The sequence below is a fragment of the Anomaloglossus baeobatrachus genome, chromosome 3 (genome assembly GCF_048569485.1).
Source record: "Anomaloglossus baeobatrachus isolate aAnoBae1 chromosome 3, aAnoBae1.hap1, whole genome shotgun sequence".
Taxonomy (NCBI): Eukaryota; Metazoa; Chordata; class Amphibia; order Anura; family Aromobatidae; genus Anomaloglossus; species Anomaloglossus baeobatrachus.
This window is the reverse complement of record NC_134355.1, coordinates 833,175-849,615: the sequence shown is the minus strand read 5'-3', so window position 1 is coordinate 849,615 and position 16,441 is coordinate 833,175. Positions and strand designations below refer to the sequence as shown.

The 16,441-nt window shown below is 54.1% G+C and overlaps 1 protein-coding gene across 1 annotated transcript in view; it reads right to left on the bottom strand.

Moving 5' to 3' along the window:
- The window catches only part of MEA1 (male-enhanced antigen 1), a 103,973-nt gene that overhangs the window by 71,091 nt on the left and 16,441 nt on the right, over positions 1-16,441 (bottom strand). Inside the window, exon 3 of the mRNA XM_075338930.1 lies at positions 10,384-10,474. Within this exon, the coding sequence (XP_075195045.1) occupies positions 10,384-10,474 (91 nt within the window). The remainder of the gene's footprint in view (positions 1-10,383; positions 10,475-16,441) is intronic.

Genomic DNA, 16,441 nt, shown 5'->3' with positions numbered 1-16,441 from the left:
GGATCACAACGGGAGTCTCTGGAGGCGGACATCACACTGGATGAAGTGATTACTGCCATCTCGGATATGGCTAGGGGGAAATCTCCGGGTCCAGATGAGCTTCCCATAGAATTCTATAATAAATATTGTGACGTATTGGCCCCGATTCTTTTAGAGGTCTTCTCACATTTTTCAGCCGGCGACTCTCTACCTGCCTCCTTGTACGAAGCACATATAGTCGTGCTGAGGAAGGAGGGTAAAGACCCACTAGACTGCGGTTCATACCGTCCTATATCCCTAGTTAACGTGGATTACAAGATCTTTACCAAAATACTGGCTATCAGGCTTAATTCAGTCATATTGGGTATAGTTCACCCAGATCAAACCGGATTTATGCCTGGGAAAAACACCTCTATAAATATAAGATGGGTCCAGTCCATAGTGCAATATAGCACACTGGTCCAGGAGAACGAGTGGGCCTTGGCCTCGCTGGACGTGGCCAAGGCATTTGACTCGGTAGAATGGCCATTTTTATTTGCCTGCCTCCAGAGATTCGCCTTTGGGCCTAAATTCAGCAATTAGATTCATATATTGTATAAGTCCCCGACGGCCAGGGTACTGGTCAATGGCATTATATCTGCACCTTTCTCACTGAGACGGGGCACGAGACAGGGATGCCCTCTGTCTCCAGCATTGTTTGCACTAGTTATTGAAGCTTTGGCAATTAGAATCCGCTCTCATCCACAGATCACTGGAATCACTATAGCCGACCGCACAGATCAAATAGGATTGTATGCGGATGACATGGTTGTCTTCTTAGATCGAGTGCAAGAGACTCTACCGGTGGTTATAGACACTATAGATACATTTGGGGAGTTTTCGGGACTACGCATCAACTGGGATAAGTCGGCTTTGATGCCATTAATGCATGGGTCTGGAATTTCAATGGAGGGTAGGTCACCTCTGCAAGTGGTAACTAGCTTTAAATACCTGGGAATACACATACAGAAAGACCATACACTAGACCTGCAGACGAGTATAACACCACTTCTGGAGCACGTTACACTTAAATATAACTTGTGGAGCAAGCTACCCCTGTCAGTGGTTGGCAGAATAAATTTAATCAAAATGATATTACTTCCAAAGCTTAGTTATACACTACAACATAGTGCAGTATCAGTACCCAAATCCTTCTTCTCAATGGTAAACTCGCTTACTACCTCTTTCATATGGGGGAAGTCCAGACCCAAACTTCGGTTATCCATTTTACAGAGATCCAAAAGACTGGGAGGGATGGCTTTACCGGAGTTCTTCCTCTACTACCTCGCGGGACAGCTTAGGGCACTAGAGACTTGGATGCCTGGATGTCAGCTGCCAAACTCTGAGAGTCACTTGGCACACGCGGCTGGGACTGATTGTTTAATGGGTTTTCTGGAATCAGATGGACTGAGAACACCACGGCAATTACCCCTCCTCAGGTTGGCAAGATTAGTCTGGCGACAAGCCAAGAGGGTGGTACACTTCGAAGGGGTGGTGGCGGGACTCCCATTATGGGGGAATAGCCACTTCCATACTCTGAGAGATCACCCCTCGGCGCAATTCTGGGCCACTCACAGCGTCAGTGCATTAGGTGATCTTTCTGTCCCGGGAACCACAACCTTCAAGTCATTTGACCAAGTCCAGATTGAATATAATCTTCTAAGATCACAGTTTTTTAGATACCTGCAGATTCGCACAGCGATTCAATCCCACATACAGAACATTGGAGTGAGGAGATTGATATCATCACTTCCTATGATAGGTATTCTAAAATCACAAGGACCTCGAGGCCTCATCTCAGCTATATACACTTACCTGCTGTCGGTGGGGGTGGCGTCGGACCCCTTGCCAGCCCAGGATAGATGGAAATCTCTAATTCCCTCTCTACAGGGAGAGGAATGGGAAGAGATATTGGAATCTCCGGCTGCGGTATCCCCATCAGTTAATGAAGGGAATTTTGTTACTTACCGTAAATTCCTTTTCTTCTAGCTCTTATTGGGAGACCCAGACGATTGGGGTATAGCTACTGCCCTCTGGAGGCCACACAAAGCACTACATTAAAAGTGCAAGGCCCCTCCCCCTCTGGCTATACCCCCCCCGTGGTATCACGGGTTCTCCAGTTTTAGTGCCAAAGCAAGAAGGAGGAAGCCAATAACTGGTTTAAACAAATTAACTCCGAATAACATCGGAGAACTGAAAAACCGTTCAACATGAACAACATGTGTACCCGCAAACAACAAAAAAACATCCCGAAGGACAACAGGGCGGGTGCTGGGTCTCCCAATAAGAGCTAGAAGAAAAGGAATTTACGGTAAGTAACAAAATTCCCTTCTTCTTCAGCGCTCTATTGGGAGACCCAGACGATTGGGACGTCCAAAAGCTGTCCCTGGGTGGGTAAAGAAATACCTCATGTTAGAGCTGCAAAACAGCCCTCCCCTACGGGGGTGTCACTGCCGCCTGCAGGACTCTTCTACCTAAGCTGGCATCCGCCGAAGCATAGGTATGCACCTGATAATGCTTGGTGAAAGTGTGCAGACTGGACCAGGTAGCTGCCTGGCACACCTGTTGAGCCGAAGCCTGGTGACGTAATGCCCAGGACGCACCCACGGCTCTGGTTGAGTGGGCTTTTAGCCCTGAAGGAACCGGAAGCCCCGCAGAACGGTAGGCCTCTAGAATTGGTTCTTTGATCCATCGAGCCAGGGTGGCTTTAGAAGCCTGCAACCCCTTGCGCGGACCAGCGACAAGGACAAAAAGTGCATCGGCACGGCGCATGGGCGCCGTGCGGGAAATGTAGATTCTGAGTGCTCTCACCAGATCTAGCAAACGTAAGTCCTTTTCATACCGGTGAACCGGATGAGGACAAAAAGAAGGCAAGGATATATCCTGATTAAGATGAAAAGAGGATACGACCTTAGGGAGAAACTCCGGAATAGGGCGCAGCACTACCTTGTCCTGGTGGAACACCAGGAAGGGAGCCTTGGATGACAGAGCTGCCAGCTCAGACACTCGCCGAAGCGATGTGATCGCAACAAGAAACGCCACTTTCTGTGACAGCCGAGAAAAGGAAACTTCCTTCAGAGGCTCGAAGGGCGGCTTCTGGAGAGCAACTAGTACCCTGTTCAGATCCCATGGATCTAACGGCCGCTTGTACGGGGGCACAATATGACAGACCCCCTGCAGGAACGTGCGCACCTTAGAAAGACGTGCTAGACGCTTCTGAAAAAACACGGATAGTGCCGAAACTTGCCCTTTAAGGGAGCTGAGCGACAAGCCCTTTTCTAACCCCGATTGCAGGAAGGAAAGAAACTTGGGCAATGCAAATGGCCAGGGAGACACTCCCTGAGCAGAGCACCAGGATAAGAAAATCTTCCACGTTCTGTGGTAGATCTTAGCCGAATTCGACTTTCTAGCTTGTCTCATTGTGGCAACGACTCCTTGAGATAATCCTGCAGATGCTAGGATCCAGGACTCAATGGCCACACAGTCAGGTTCAGGGCCGCAGAATTCTGATGGAAAAACGGCCCTTGGGACAGTAAGTCTGGTCGGTCTGGCAGTGACCACGGTCGACCGATCGTGAGATGCCACAGATCCGGATACCACGACCTCCTCGGCCAGTCTGGAGCGACGAGTATGATGCGGCTGCACTCGGATCTGATCTTGCGTAGCACTCTGGGCAAGAGCGCCAGAGGCGGAAACACGTATGGGAGCTGAAACTGCGACCAATCTTGAACCAAGGCGTCTGCCGCCAGAGCTCTTTGATCGCGCGACCTCGCCATGAATGCCGGGACCTTGTTGTTGTGCCGGGATGCCATTAGGTCGACGTCCGGCACTCCCCAGCGGCGACAGATTTCCTGAAACACGTCCGGGTGAAGGGACCATTCCCCTGCGTCCATGCCCTGGCGACTGAGGAAGTCTGCTTCCCAGTTTTCTACGCCTGGGATGTGAACCGCGGATATGGTGGATGCTCTGTCCTCCACCCACATTAGAATGCGCCGGACTTCTTGGAAGGCTTGCCGACTGCGCGTCCCTCCTTGGTGGTTGATGTATGCCACCGCTGTGGAGTTGTCCGATTGGATTCGGATCTGCTTTCCTTCCAGCCACTGTTGGAAGGCCAGTAGAGCAAGATACACTGCTCTGATCTCCAGAACATTGATCTGAAGGGTGGACTCCTGCGGAGTCCACGTCCCCTGAGCCCTGTGGTGGAGAAATACTGCTCCCCACCCTGACAGACTCGCATCTGTCGTGACTACTGCCCAGGATGGGGGCAGGAAGGATCTTCCCTGAGACAATGAGGTGGGAAGGAGCCACCATTGTAGGGAGTCCTTGGCCGTCTGGGAAAGCGAGACTTTCCTGTCCAGGGACGTTGACTTCCCGTCCCATTGGCGGAGAATGTCCCATTGAAGTGGGCGCAGATGAAACTGCGCAAAGGGAACTGCTTCCATGGCTGCCACCATCTTCCCTAGGAAATGCATGAGGCGCCGCAAGGGATGCAACTGGCCCTGCAGAAGAGATTGCACCCCTGTCTGTAGTGACCGCTGCTTGTTCAGCGGAAGCTTCACTATCGCTGCTAGAGTATGAAACTCCATGCCAAGATACGTTAGTGATTGAGTCGGTGATAGGATCGACTTTGGAAAGTTGATGATCCATCCGAAAGACTGTAGGGTCTCCAGCGTAGCATTCAGGCTGCGCTGACATGCCTCTTGAGAGGGAGCTTTGACCAATAAATCGTCTAGGTAAGGGATCACCGAGTGTCCCTGAGAGTGCAAGACTGCTACCACCGCCGCCATGACCTTGGTGAAGACCCGTGGGGCTGTCGCCAGACCAAATGGCAGAGCTACGAACTGAAAATGGTCGTCTCCTATCACAAAACGTAGAAAACGTTGATGTTCTGTAGCAATTGGCACGTGGAGATAAGCATCTTTGATGTCTATTGAGGCAAGGAAGTCTCCTCTGGACATTGAGGCAATGACAGAACGCAGGGTTTCCATCCGGAACTTCCTGGCGTGCACATGTTTGTTGAGCCGTTTTAGGTCCAGAACAGGACGGAACGAGCCGTCCTTTTTTGGAACCACAAAGAGATTGGAGTAAAACCCTTGCCCTTGTTCCTGAGGAGGGACTGGGATCACCACTCCTTCCTCTCTTAGGGAGTCCACCGCCTGCAGCAGAGCATCTGCTCGGTCTGGATGTGGGGAGGTTCTGAAGAACCGAGCTGGAGGACGAGAATTGAACTCGATTCTGTACCCGCGAGACAAAATGTCCGTCACCCACCGGTCTTTGACCTGTGACATCCAAATGCCGGAAAGCGGGAGAGCCTGCCCCCGACCGACGATGCGGAGGGAGGGGGCTGGAAGTCATGAGGTAGCCGCTTTGGAAGCGGTACCTCCATTTGCTTTCTTGGGGCGCGTGTGAGCCCGCCACGAATCTGAGTTTCTTTGCGTCCTCTGAGTCCCTTTGGACGAGGTAAACGGTGTCTTGCCCGAACCTCGAAAGGACTGAAACCTCTGCTGCCACTTTTTCTGCTGAGGTTTGGTTGTTCTGGGTTGTGGTAAAGAGGAGTCTTTACCCTTGGACTGCTTAATGATATCAGCCAATGGCTCGCCAAACAGTCTATCTCTAGATAAAGGCAAACTGGTTAAACATTTTTTGGAACCAGCATCTGCTTTCCAGTCCTTTAACCACAAGGCTCTGCGCAAAACTACCGAATTGGCGGACGCCATTGAGGTGCGACTGGTAGATTCTAGGACCGCATTGATAGCGTAAGACGCAAACGCCGACATCTGCGTGGTAAGGTGCGCCACTTGCGGCACTGCTGGATGTATGATAGCATCCACTTTTGCTAAGCCAGCTGAAATAGCCTGGAGTGCCCATACGGCTGCGAATGCCGGAGCAAACGACGCGCCGATAGCTTCATAGACAGATTTTAACCAAAGGTCCATCTGTCTGTCATTGGCATCTTTAAGTGAAGCGCCATCCTCCACTGCAACTATGGACCTAGCTGCGAGTTTGGAAATCGGGGGGTCTACCTTTGGACACTGTGTCCAGCGCTTGACCACCTCAGGGGGGAAAGGGAAACGCGTATCTTTAGATCGTTTAGAGAAACGCCTTTCTGGGTGAGCGTCGTGCTTCTGGATTGATTCTCTGAAGTCAGCGTGATCCAACAAAGCACTCAATTTACGCTTGGGATAAAGGAAACGAAACTTCTCCTGCTCCGCAGCCGCCTCTTCTGCTGAAGGGGCTGGGGGAGAAATATCCAACAGCCTATTGATGGCTGAGATAAGGTCGTTTACCATGGCATCCCCATCAGGGGTATCCAGGTTGAGAGGGGTTCCAGGAATGGATTCCTGATCACTCTCATCAGACACATCACAGGGAGACTGATTGCGCTGAGACCCTGAGCAGTGTGATGACGTCGAGGGTCTTTCCCAGCGAGCTCGCTTAGGGTGGCTGGGGCTATCATCTGAGTCATAATCCTCGGCCTGTGAAGCCGGGGACCCCCCTGTGGGCTGGATTAATTCCAAGTGAGGGGGACCTGAGGACAGAGGCCTCGCCGTGCCCAAAGACTGAGCCCCATGCATAGATTGCAAGGTTTCAAGGATTTTTGCCATAGACAGAGACATATTATCAGCAAAAACTGCAAAGTCTGTCCCTGTCACCGGGGCAGAACTTACAAGCGTCTCAGCCTGGGTCACTACCTCTCCTGACTCCGGCTGGCGAAGCAGCACCGGGTCGGAGCATTGCACACAATGGGGGTCATCGGAGCCTGCTGGTAGATTAGCCCCACATGCAGCACACGCAGTATACACAGCCCTAGCCTTGGCAGCCTTGCGTTTTGAGGATGGCATGTTGTTGCTTCCACAGAGGGATCTGGGAGATGCAGCCAGAAGCGACCTCACAGTGCAAGAAATACAATATCTCTATATCCTACACAGTACACCGATACACCGTGAGGCACTAGAGGGACCAGCACAGAAAAATCGCTTACCGCCCGCTTAAAAAGCGGGTGTGTGGTCGCCAGATAGCCCCTAGTCCAGGTCTCCCAGAGCCTTGCGTCCTTCCTCCAGCCAGACTGCATGTAATGGCTGCCGGCGTCCTGAGAGGAAGGGGGGCGGGCCCTGGGCGTTCCTGGCTAAGAGCGGGAAGCCTGCTTCCCTCTGTGCCTAGTGTGAGGGCTGGAGCATGTAAATCAGGCTCCAGCCCTCGTCGCTGCTAGCGAACAGCGTCTCTCCCCTACCCTGAATGACAGGGTGGGGGCGGGAACGAATCGGAGCTGCCGGCGTCCTAGGCCCAAAAAGCCGGGGACTCAATTTATAACCGCCGCCGCCGTAAAAGCGCGGACGGCGGATCCCCGGCGCACCACAAGTCACAGCAGCGCCGCCCGGTCCAGAGGGGGTCGGCGCTGCGTTCCCATACACAAACAATCCCCCAGTAATCTGTAGGGACACTAGCTCCAACGTTGCGGTCCCCGGCGCACTACAACACCCAGCCAGCCCGGAGTGTGTCTGTGCCTGCCGGGGACACAGAGTACCTGTATGATGCAGGGCCTGTCCCTGATCGTACTCCTGCTCCGTCTCCATCAGGTTCTAATGGGTCTGTGGATGGAGCCCGGCGTCAGAGCTGAGAGGCCGGCAGGATCCCACTTCCACAGAGCCCTACCAGGGGATGTGGAAGGAAAACAGCATGTCAGGCTCCAGCCCTGTACCAGCAATAGGTACCTCAACCTTACAACACCATCCAGGGGTGAGAAGGGAGCATGCTGGGGACACTATATGTGTCCTCTTTTCTTCCATCCGAAATAGTCAGCAGCTACTGCTGACTAAAATCTGTGGAGCTATGCATGGAATGTCTGACCTCCTTCGCACACAAAGCTAAAACTGGAGAACCCGTGATACCACGGGGGGGGTATAGCCAGAGGGGGAGGGGCCTTGCACTTTTAATGTAGTGCTTTGTGTGGCCTCCAGAGGGCAGTAGCTATACCCCAATCGTCTGGGTCTCCCAATAGAGCGCTGAAGAAAATAAGTTGATTCAATGCTACATTGTCCACCAGGCATACCTTACTCCAACTCCATTATTTAGTATGGGCCGTTCTCGTACATCGGAGTGCCCGAGGCGTCATCTCTCAGGGGCAAATTTCATACATATGATCTGGAGCTGTCCCAATATATCCTCTTATAGGAGGGGAGTGACATCTCTGCGGACATCGATTGTGTGGATTCCTGTTTTGTGTGACCCTTTGATATGCCTGTTTGGGGGGTGGAGGAAGAGTCCTGGGATCATTACATGACAATATTCCTCAGAGAGGCTAGAGGCCGGAGGAGAGGAGAGGGAGGTGGTGCTAGAGGACGGAGGAGAGGAGAGGGAGGTGGTGCTGGAGGCCGGAGGAGAGGAGAGGGAGGTGGTGCTAGAGGCCGGAGGAGAGGAGAGGGAGGTGGTGCTGGAGGCCGGAGGAGAGGAGAGGGAGGTGGTGCTGGAGGCCGGAGGAGAGGAGAGGGAGGTGGTGCTGGAGGACGGAGGAGAGGAGAGGGAGGTGGTGCTGGAGGCCGGAGGAGAGGAGGGAGAGGGAGGTGGTGCTAGAGGCCAGAGGAGAGGAGAGGGAGGTGGTGCTGGAGGCCGGAGGAGAGGAGAGGGAGGTGGTGCTGGAGGACGGAGGAGAGGAGAGGGAGGTGGTGCTGGAGGACGGAGGAGAGGAGAGGGAGGTGGTGCTGGAGGACGGAGGAGAGGAGAGGGAGGTGGTGCTAGAGGCCAGAGGAGAGGGAGGTGGTGCTAGAGGCCGGAGGAGAGGAGAGGGAGGTGGTGCTGGAGGCCGGAGGAGAGGAGAGGGAGGTGGTGCTGGAGGACGGAGGAGAGGAGAGGGAGGTGGTGCTGGAGGCCGGAGGAGAGGAGAGGGAGGTGGTGCTGGAGGACGGAGGAGAGGAGAGGGAGGTGGTGCTGGAGGACAGAGGAGAGGAGAGGAGAGGGAGGTGGTGCTGGAGGCCGGAGGAGAGGAGAGGGAGGTGGTTCTGGGGGACGGAGGAGAGAATTGAAAGTGTTGAATAGCTGTTTAGGGTTGTGAGAGAGAGAGGTTATGAGGGGTGAGAAGTAGGTTTGTTTTGCAGCAGTGAGTGTAGACTTGAAGGTGGTGAGGGACTCTTTATATACTCTTTATATACAATGTGGCGCCTCTTCTCTTCTGTCCATACAAGGTGGCACCTCTTCTGTCCATACAAGGTGGCGCCTCTTCTGTCCATACAAGGTGGCGCCTCTTCTCTTCTGTCCATACAAGGTGGCGCCTCTTCTCTTCTGTCCATACAAGGTGGCGCCTCTTCTCTTCTGTCCATACAAGGTGGCGCCTCTTCTGTCCATACAAGGTGGCGCCTCTTCTGTCCATACAAGGTGGCGCCTCTTCTGTCCATACAAGGTGGCGCCTCTTCTGTCCATACAAGGTGGCGCCTCTTCTGTCCATACAAGGTGGCGCCTCTTCTGTCCATACAAGGTGGCGCCTCTTCTCTTCTGTCCATACAAGGTGGCGCCTCTTCTCTTCTGTCCATACAAGGTGGCGCCTCTTCTCTTCTGTCCATACAAGGTGGCGCCTCTTCTCTTCTGTCCATACAAGGTGGCGCCTCTTCTCTTCTGTCCATACAAGGTGGCGCCTCTTCTCTTCTGTCCATACAATGTGGCGCCTCTTCTCTTCGGTCCATACAATGTGGCGCCTTTTCACTGTAGGCCAGCCAATGCGTTCTTTGGTAAACTAACCTTTCCACACGTCTTCTTCAGCGTTGGGACATTACGAGGGTTTCTTGCGATAGTTTGGCTTCATGTAGGAGTCTTCTGACGATTGCAGGACTTGTTTTTGTTTGGTCTGTACGGATGGTCAGATTTCTGGTTGTACCATGTGTTTCGGGTCATCTGCCGCCCTCCTTTACATAAAGGCCATCATTGACACCTGTTTCTTCACAGAATCAATGACCGCACTAACTGAACGCCGCACTGCAATTAATTAGAACACCCCTCACATTATAGGAGTCATTACACCCAATTAGCAGTGTGCAGGTCATGGCTGCTGATTGGTTGCCCAATACTCGCCCACACCTAGTCAGGAATACCCCTGTTGTATGGTCCTTTCCCCCACAAGACAGTGAACACATTAGTGGTGTTAGACGGCTTTGCTTTACACATAACTATACACAGAGGGGCCTCAGTGAGGGGAGAATGGCCGAAACACCTGTTCAACCCAATTGTGTGGAGTAATAGGAAAAACAAATAAACCTGGTCATTCTACAGGCCGGCGACATAACATATACATAACATATACATAACATATACATAACATAGTGTCTGGCCCCCTCTGGTCATCGCTCACTTGTCAGTCACCAAAGTGCGGATAAATACCTGCATCCATTGGAATGGAGCTCTGTGCAGCTGGATCCTCGTCCTCATCCTCACTGTCCACAGGGGGGTCGGGAAGGTGCAGACGCATGGCCTAAAAGAGAGGGAGCGACTGTCACTGGAGCATTCAGTGTGCGAGACCCCCGGGCTGAACATAATCTCAAGGCAGAAGCCACTCCAGTGCTGTCCCTTATATTGTACACACACAAATAAGACTGGAGCAGCAGCCATCTCCTCTAGGCTCTTCCGTCCCTATAATGTTCTACGACTTAAACAAGCAGCACATTCAAAACTGCGGGGGAGCCTAGCGGCCGAGCCTCCCCGAGCTGTGGGGGAGCCTAGCGGCCGAGCCTCCCCGAGCTGCGGGGGAGCCTAGCGGCCGAGCCTCCCCGAGCTGCGGGGGAGCCTAGCGGCCGAGCCGCCCCGAGCTGCGGGGGAGCCTAGCGGCCGAGCCGCCCCGAGCTGCGGGGGAGCCTAGCGGCCGAGCCTCCCCGAGCTGCGGGGGAGCCTAGCGGCCGAGCCTCCCCGAGCTGCGGGGGAGCCTAGCGGCCGAGCCTCCCCGAGCTGCGGGGGAGCCTAGCGGCCGAGCCGCCCCGAGCTGCGGGGGAGCCTAGCGGCCGAGCCGCCCCGAGCTGCGGGGGAGCCTAGCGGCCGAGCCGCCCCGAGCTGCGGGGGAGCCTAGCGGCCGAGCCGCCCCGAGCTGCGGGTGAGCCTAGGGGCCGAGCCGCCCCGAGCTGCGGGGGAGCCTAGCGGCCGAGCCGCCCCGAGCATTTATCCTGCATCTCGCTGTACTGAGGCTGATGGAGGCAGTCGGTGTACTGAGGCTGATGGAGGCAGTCGGTGTACTGAGGCTGATGGAAGCAGTCGGTGTACTGAGGCTGATGGAGGCAGTCGGTGTACTGAGGCTGATGGAGGCAGTCGGTGTACTGAGGCTGATGGAGGCAGTCGGTGTACTGAGGCTGATGGAGGCAGTCGGTGTACTGAGGCTGATGGAGGCAGTCGGTGTACTGAGGCTGATGGAGGCAGTCGGTGTACTGAGGCTGATGGAGGCAGTCGGTGTACTGAGGCTGATGGAGGCAGTCGGTGTACTGAGGCTGATGGAGGCAGTCGGTGTACTGAGGCTGATGGAGGCAGTCGGTGTACTGAGGCTGATGGAGGCAGTCGGTGTACTGAGGCTGATGGAGGCAGTCGGTGTACTGAGGCTGATGGAGGCAGTCGGTGTACTGAGGCTGATGGAGGCAGTCGGTGTACTGAGGCTGATGGAGGCAGTCGGTGTACTGAGGCTGATGGAGGCAGTCGGTATACTGAGGCTGATGGAGGCAGTCGGTGTACTGAGGCTGATGGAGGCAGTCGGTGTACTGAGGCTGATGGAGGCAGTCGGTGTACTGAGGCTGATGGAGGCAGTCAGTGTACTGAGGCTGATGGAGGCAGTCAGTGTAATGAGGCTAATGGAGGCAGTCAGTGTAATGAGGCTAATGGAGGCAGTCGGTGTAATGAGGCTGATGGAGGCAGTCGGTGTAATGAGGCTGATGGAGGCAGTCGGTGTACTGAGGCTGATGGAGGCAGTCGGTGTACTGAGGCTGATGGAGGCAGTCGGTGTACTGAGGCTGATGGAGGCAGTCGGTGTACTGAGGCTGATGGAGGCAGTCGGTGTAATGAGGCTGATGGAGGCAGTCGGTGTAATGAGGCTGATGGAGGCAGTCGGTGTAATGAGGCTGATGGAGGCAGTCGGTGTAATGAGGCTGATGGAGGCAGTCGGTGTAATGAGGCTGATGGAGGCAGTCGGTGTAATGAGGCTGATGGAGGCAGTCGGTGTAATGAGGCTGATGGAGGCAGTCAGTGTACTGAGGCTGATGGAGGCAGTCGGTGTACTGAGGCTGATGGAGGCAGTCGGTGTAATGAGGCTGATGGAGGCAGTCGGTGTAATGAGGCTGATGGAGGCAGTCGGTGTAATGAGGCTGATGGAGGCAGTCGGTGTAATGAGGCTGATGGAGGCAGTCGGTGTAATGAGGCTGATGGAGGCAGTCGGTGTAATGAGGCTGATGGAGGCAGTCGGTGTAATGAGGCTGATGGAGGCAGTCGGTGTACTGAGGCTGATGGAGGCAGTCGGTGTAATGAGGCTGATGGAGGCAGTCGGTGTACTGAGGCTGATGGAGGCAGTCGGTGTACTGAGGCTGATGGAGGCAGTCGGTGTACTGAGGCTGATGGAGGCAGTCGGTGTAATGAGGCTGATGGAGGCAGGCAGTGTACTGAGGCTGATGGAGGCAGTCGGTGTACTGAGGCTGATGGAGGCAGTCGGTGTACTGAGGCTGATGGAGGCAGTCGGTGTACTGAGGCTGATGGAGGCAGTCGGTGTACTGAGGCTGATGGAGGCAGTCGGTGTACTGAGGCTGATGGAGGCAGTCGGTGTACTGAGGCTGATGGAGGCAGTCGGTGTAATGAGGCTGATGGAGGCAGTGTACTGAGGCTGATGGAGGCAGTCAGTGTACTGAGGCTGATGGAGGCAGTCAGTGTAATGAGGCTGATGGAGGCAGTCGGTGTAATGAGGCTGATGGAGGCAGTCGGTGTAATGAGGCTGATGGAGGCAGTCGGTGTAATGAGGCTGATGGAGGCAGTCGGTGTAATGAGGCTGATGGAGGCAGTCGGTGTAATGAGGCTGATGGAGGCAGTCGGTGTAATGAGGCTGATGGAGGCAGTCGGTGTAATGAGGCTGATGGAGGCAGTCGGTGTAATGAGGCTGATGGAGGCAGTCAGTGTAATGAGGCTGATGGAGGCAGTCAGTGTAATGAGGCTGATGGAGGCAGTCAGTGTAATGAGGCTGATGGAGGCAGTCAGTGTAATGAGGCTGATGGAGGCAGTCGGTGTAATGAGGCTGATGGAGGCAGTCGGTGTAATGAGGCTGATGGAGGCAGTGTAATGAGGCTGATGGAGGCAGTCAGTGTAATGAGGCTGATGGAGGCAGTCAGTGTAATGAGGCTGATGGAGGCAGTCGGTGTAATGAGGCTGATGGCGGCAGTCGGTGTAATGAGGCTGATGGCGGCAGTCGGTGTAATGAGGCTGATGGAGGCAGTCGGTGTAATGAGGCTGATGGAGGCAGTCGGTGTAATGAGGCTGATGGAGGCAGTCGGTGTAATGAGGCTGATGGAGGCAGTCAGTGTACTGAGGCTGATGGAGGCAGTCGGTGTAATGAGGCTGATGGAGGCAGTCGGTGTAATGAGGCTGATGGAGGCAGTCGGTGTAATGAGGCTGATGGAGGCAGTCGGTGTAATGAGGCTGATGGAGGCAGTCGGTGTAATGAGGCTGATGGAGGCAGTCGGTGTAATGAGGCTGATGGAGGCAGTCGGTGTAATGAGGCTGATGGAGGCAGTCGGTGTAATGAGGCTGATGGAGGCAGTCGGTGTAATGAGGCTGATGGAGGCAGTCGGTGTACTGAGGCTGATGGAGGCAGTCGGTGTAATGAGGCTGATGGAGGCAGTCGGTGTACTGAGGCTGATGGAGGCAGTCGGTGTACTGAGGCTGATGGAGGCAGTCGGTGTACTGAGGCTGATGGAGGCAGTCGGTGTAATGAGGCTGATGGAGGCAGGCAGTGTACTGAGGCTGATGGAGGCAGTCGGTGTACTGAGGCTGATGGAGGCAGTCGGTGTACTGAGGCTGATGGAGGCAGTCGGTGTACTGAGGCTGATGGAGGCAGTCGGTGTACTGAGGCTGATGGAGGCAGTCGGTGTACTGAGGCTGATGGAGGCAGTCGGTGTAATGAGGCTGATGGAGGCAGTGTAATGAGGCTGATGGAGGCAGTCAGTGTACTGAGGCTGATGGAGGCAGTCAGTGTACTGAGGCTGATGGAGGCAGTCAGTGTAATGAGGCTGATGGAGGCAGTGTAATGAGGCTGATGGAGGCAGTGTAATGAGGCTGATGGAGGCAGTGTAATGAGGCTGATGGAGGCAGTGTAATGAGGCTGATGGAGGCAGTGTAATGAGGCTGATGGAGGCAGTCAGTGTAATGAGGCTGATGGAGGCAGGCAGTGTAATGAGGCTGATGGAGGCAGTCGGTGTAATGAGGCTGATGGAGGCAGTCGGTGTACTGAGGCTGATGGAGGCAGTCGGTGTACTGAGGCTGATGGAGGCAGTCGGTGTACTGAGGCTGATGGAGGCAGTCGGTGTACTGAGGCTGATGGAGGCAGTCGGTGTACTGAGGCTGATGGAGGCAGTCGGTGTAATGAGGCTGATGGAGGCAGTGTAATGAGGCTGATGGAGGCAGTCAGTGTACTGAGGCTGATGGAGGCAGTCAGTGTAATGAGGCTGATGGAGGCAGTCAGTGTAATGAGGCTGATGGAGGCAGTCAGTGTAATGAGGCTGATGGAGGCAGTCAGTGTAATGAGGCTGATGGAGGCAGTCAGTGTAATGAGGCTGATGGAGGCAGGCAGTGTAATGAGGCTGATGGAGGCAGGCAGTGTAATGAGGCTGATGGAGGCAGTCGGTGTAATGAGGCTGATGGAGGCAGTCAGTGTAATGAGGCTGATGGAGGCAGTGTAATGAGGCTGATGGAGGCAGTGTAATGAGGCTGATGGAGGCAGTGTAATGAGGCTGATGGAGGCAGTCAGTGTAATGAGGCTGATGGAGGCAGGCAGTGTAATGAGGCTGATGGAGGCAGGCAGTGTAATGAGGCTGATGGAGGCAGTGTAATGAGGCTGATGGAGGCAGTGTAATGAGGCTGATGGAGGCAGTCAGTGTAATGAGGCTGATGGAGGCAGGCAGTGTAATGAGGCTGATGGAGGCAGGCAGTGTAATGAGGCTGCAGAGGATGCACAGGACGCACAGAATGCACAGGATGCACAGGATGCAAAGAATGCACAGGACGCACAGGAGGCACAGGATGCACAGAGAATGCACAGAGAATGCACAGACAATGCACAGGATGCACAGGATGCACAGAGAATGCACAGGATGTACAGGATGCACAGAGAATGCACAGGATGCACAGGATGCACAGAGAATGCACAGAATGCACAGGATGCACAGAGAATGCACAGGATGCACAGAGAATGCACAGGATGCACAGAATGCACAGGATGTACAGAATGCACAGGATGCACAGAGAATGCACAGGATGTACAGAATGCACAGGATGCACAGAGAATGCACAGGATGCACAGAGAATGCACAGGATGTACAGAATGCACAGGATGCACAGAGAATACACAAAGAATACACAAAGAATGCACAGAGAATGCACAGGATGCACAGAATACACAGGATGCACAGGATGCACAGTATGCACAGACTGCACAGGATGCACAGAATACACAGGATGCACAGTATGCACAGTATGCACAGGATGCACAGTATGCACAGGATGCACAGGATGCACAGTATGCACAGGACGCACAGGATGCACAGAGAATGCACAGACAATGCACAGACAATGCACAGAGAATGCACAGAGAATGCACAGAGAATGCACAGAGAATGCACAGAGAATGCACAGGATGCACAGAGAATGCACAGGAGGCACAGAGAATGCACAGAGAATGCACAGGATGCACAGAGAATGCACAGGAGGCACAGAGAATACACAGAGAATGCACAGGATGCACAGAGAATGCACAGGATGCACAGAGAATGCACAGAGAATGCACAGGAGGCACAGAGAATGCACAGGATGCACAGGACGCACAGAGAATGCACAGAGAATGCAAAGGATGCACAGAGAATGCACAGGATGCACATAATGCACAGAGAATGCACAGGATGCACAGAGAATGCACAGACTGCACAGAGAATGCACAGGATGCACATAATGCACAGACAATGCACAGAGAATGCACAGGATGCACAGAGAATGCACAGACTGCACAGGATGCACAGATAATGCACAGGATGCACAGGAGGCACAGAGAATGCACAGGACGCACAGAGAATGCACAGGATGCACAGAGAATGCACAGAGAATGCACAGGACGCACAGGATGCACAGAGAATGCACAGGATGCACAGAGAATGCACAGGATGCACAGAGAATGCACAGGATGCACAGAGAATGCACAGGATGCACATAATGCACA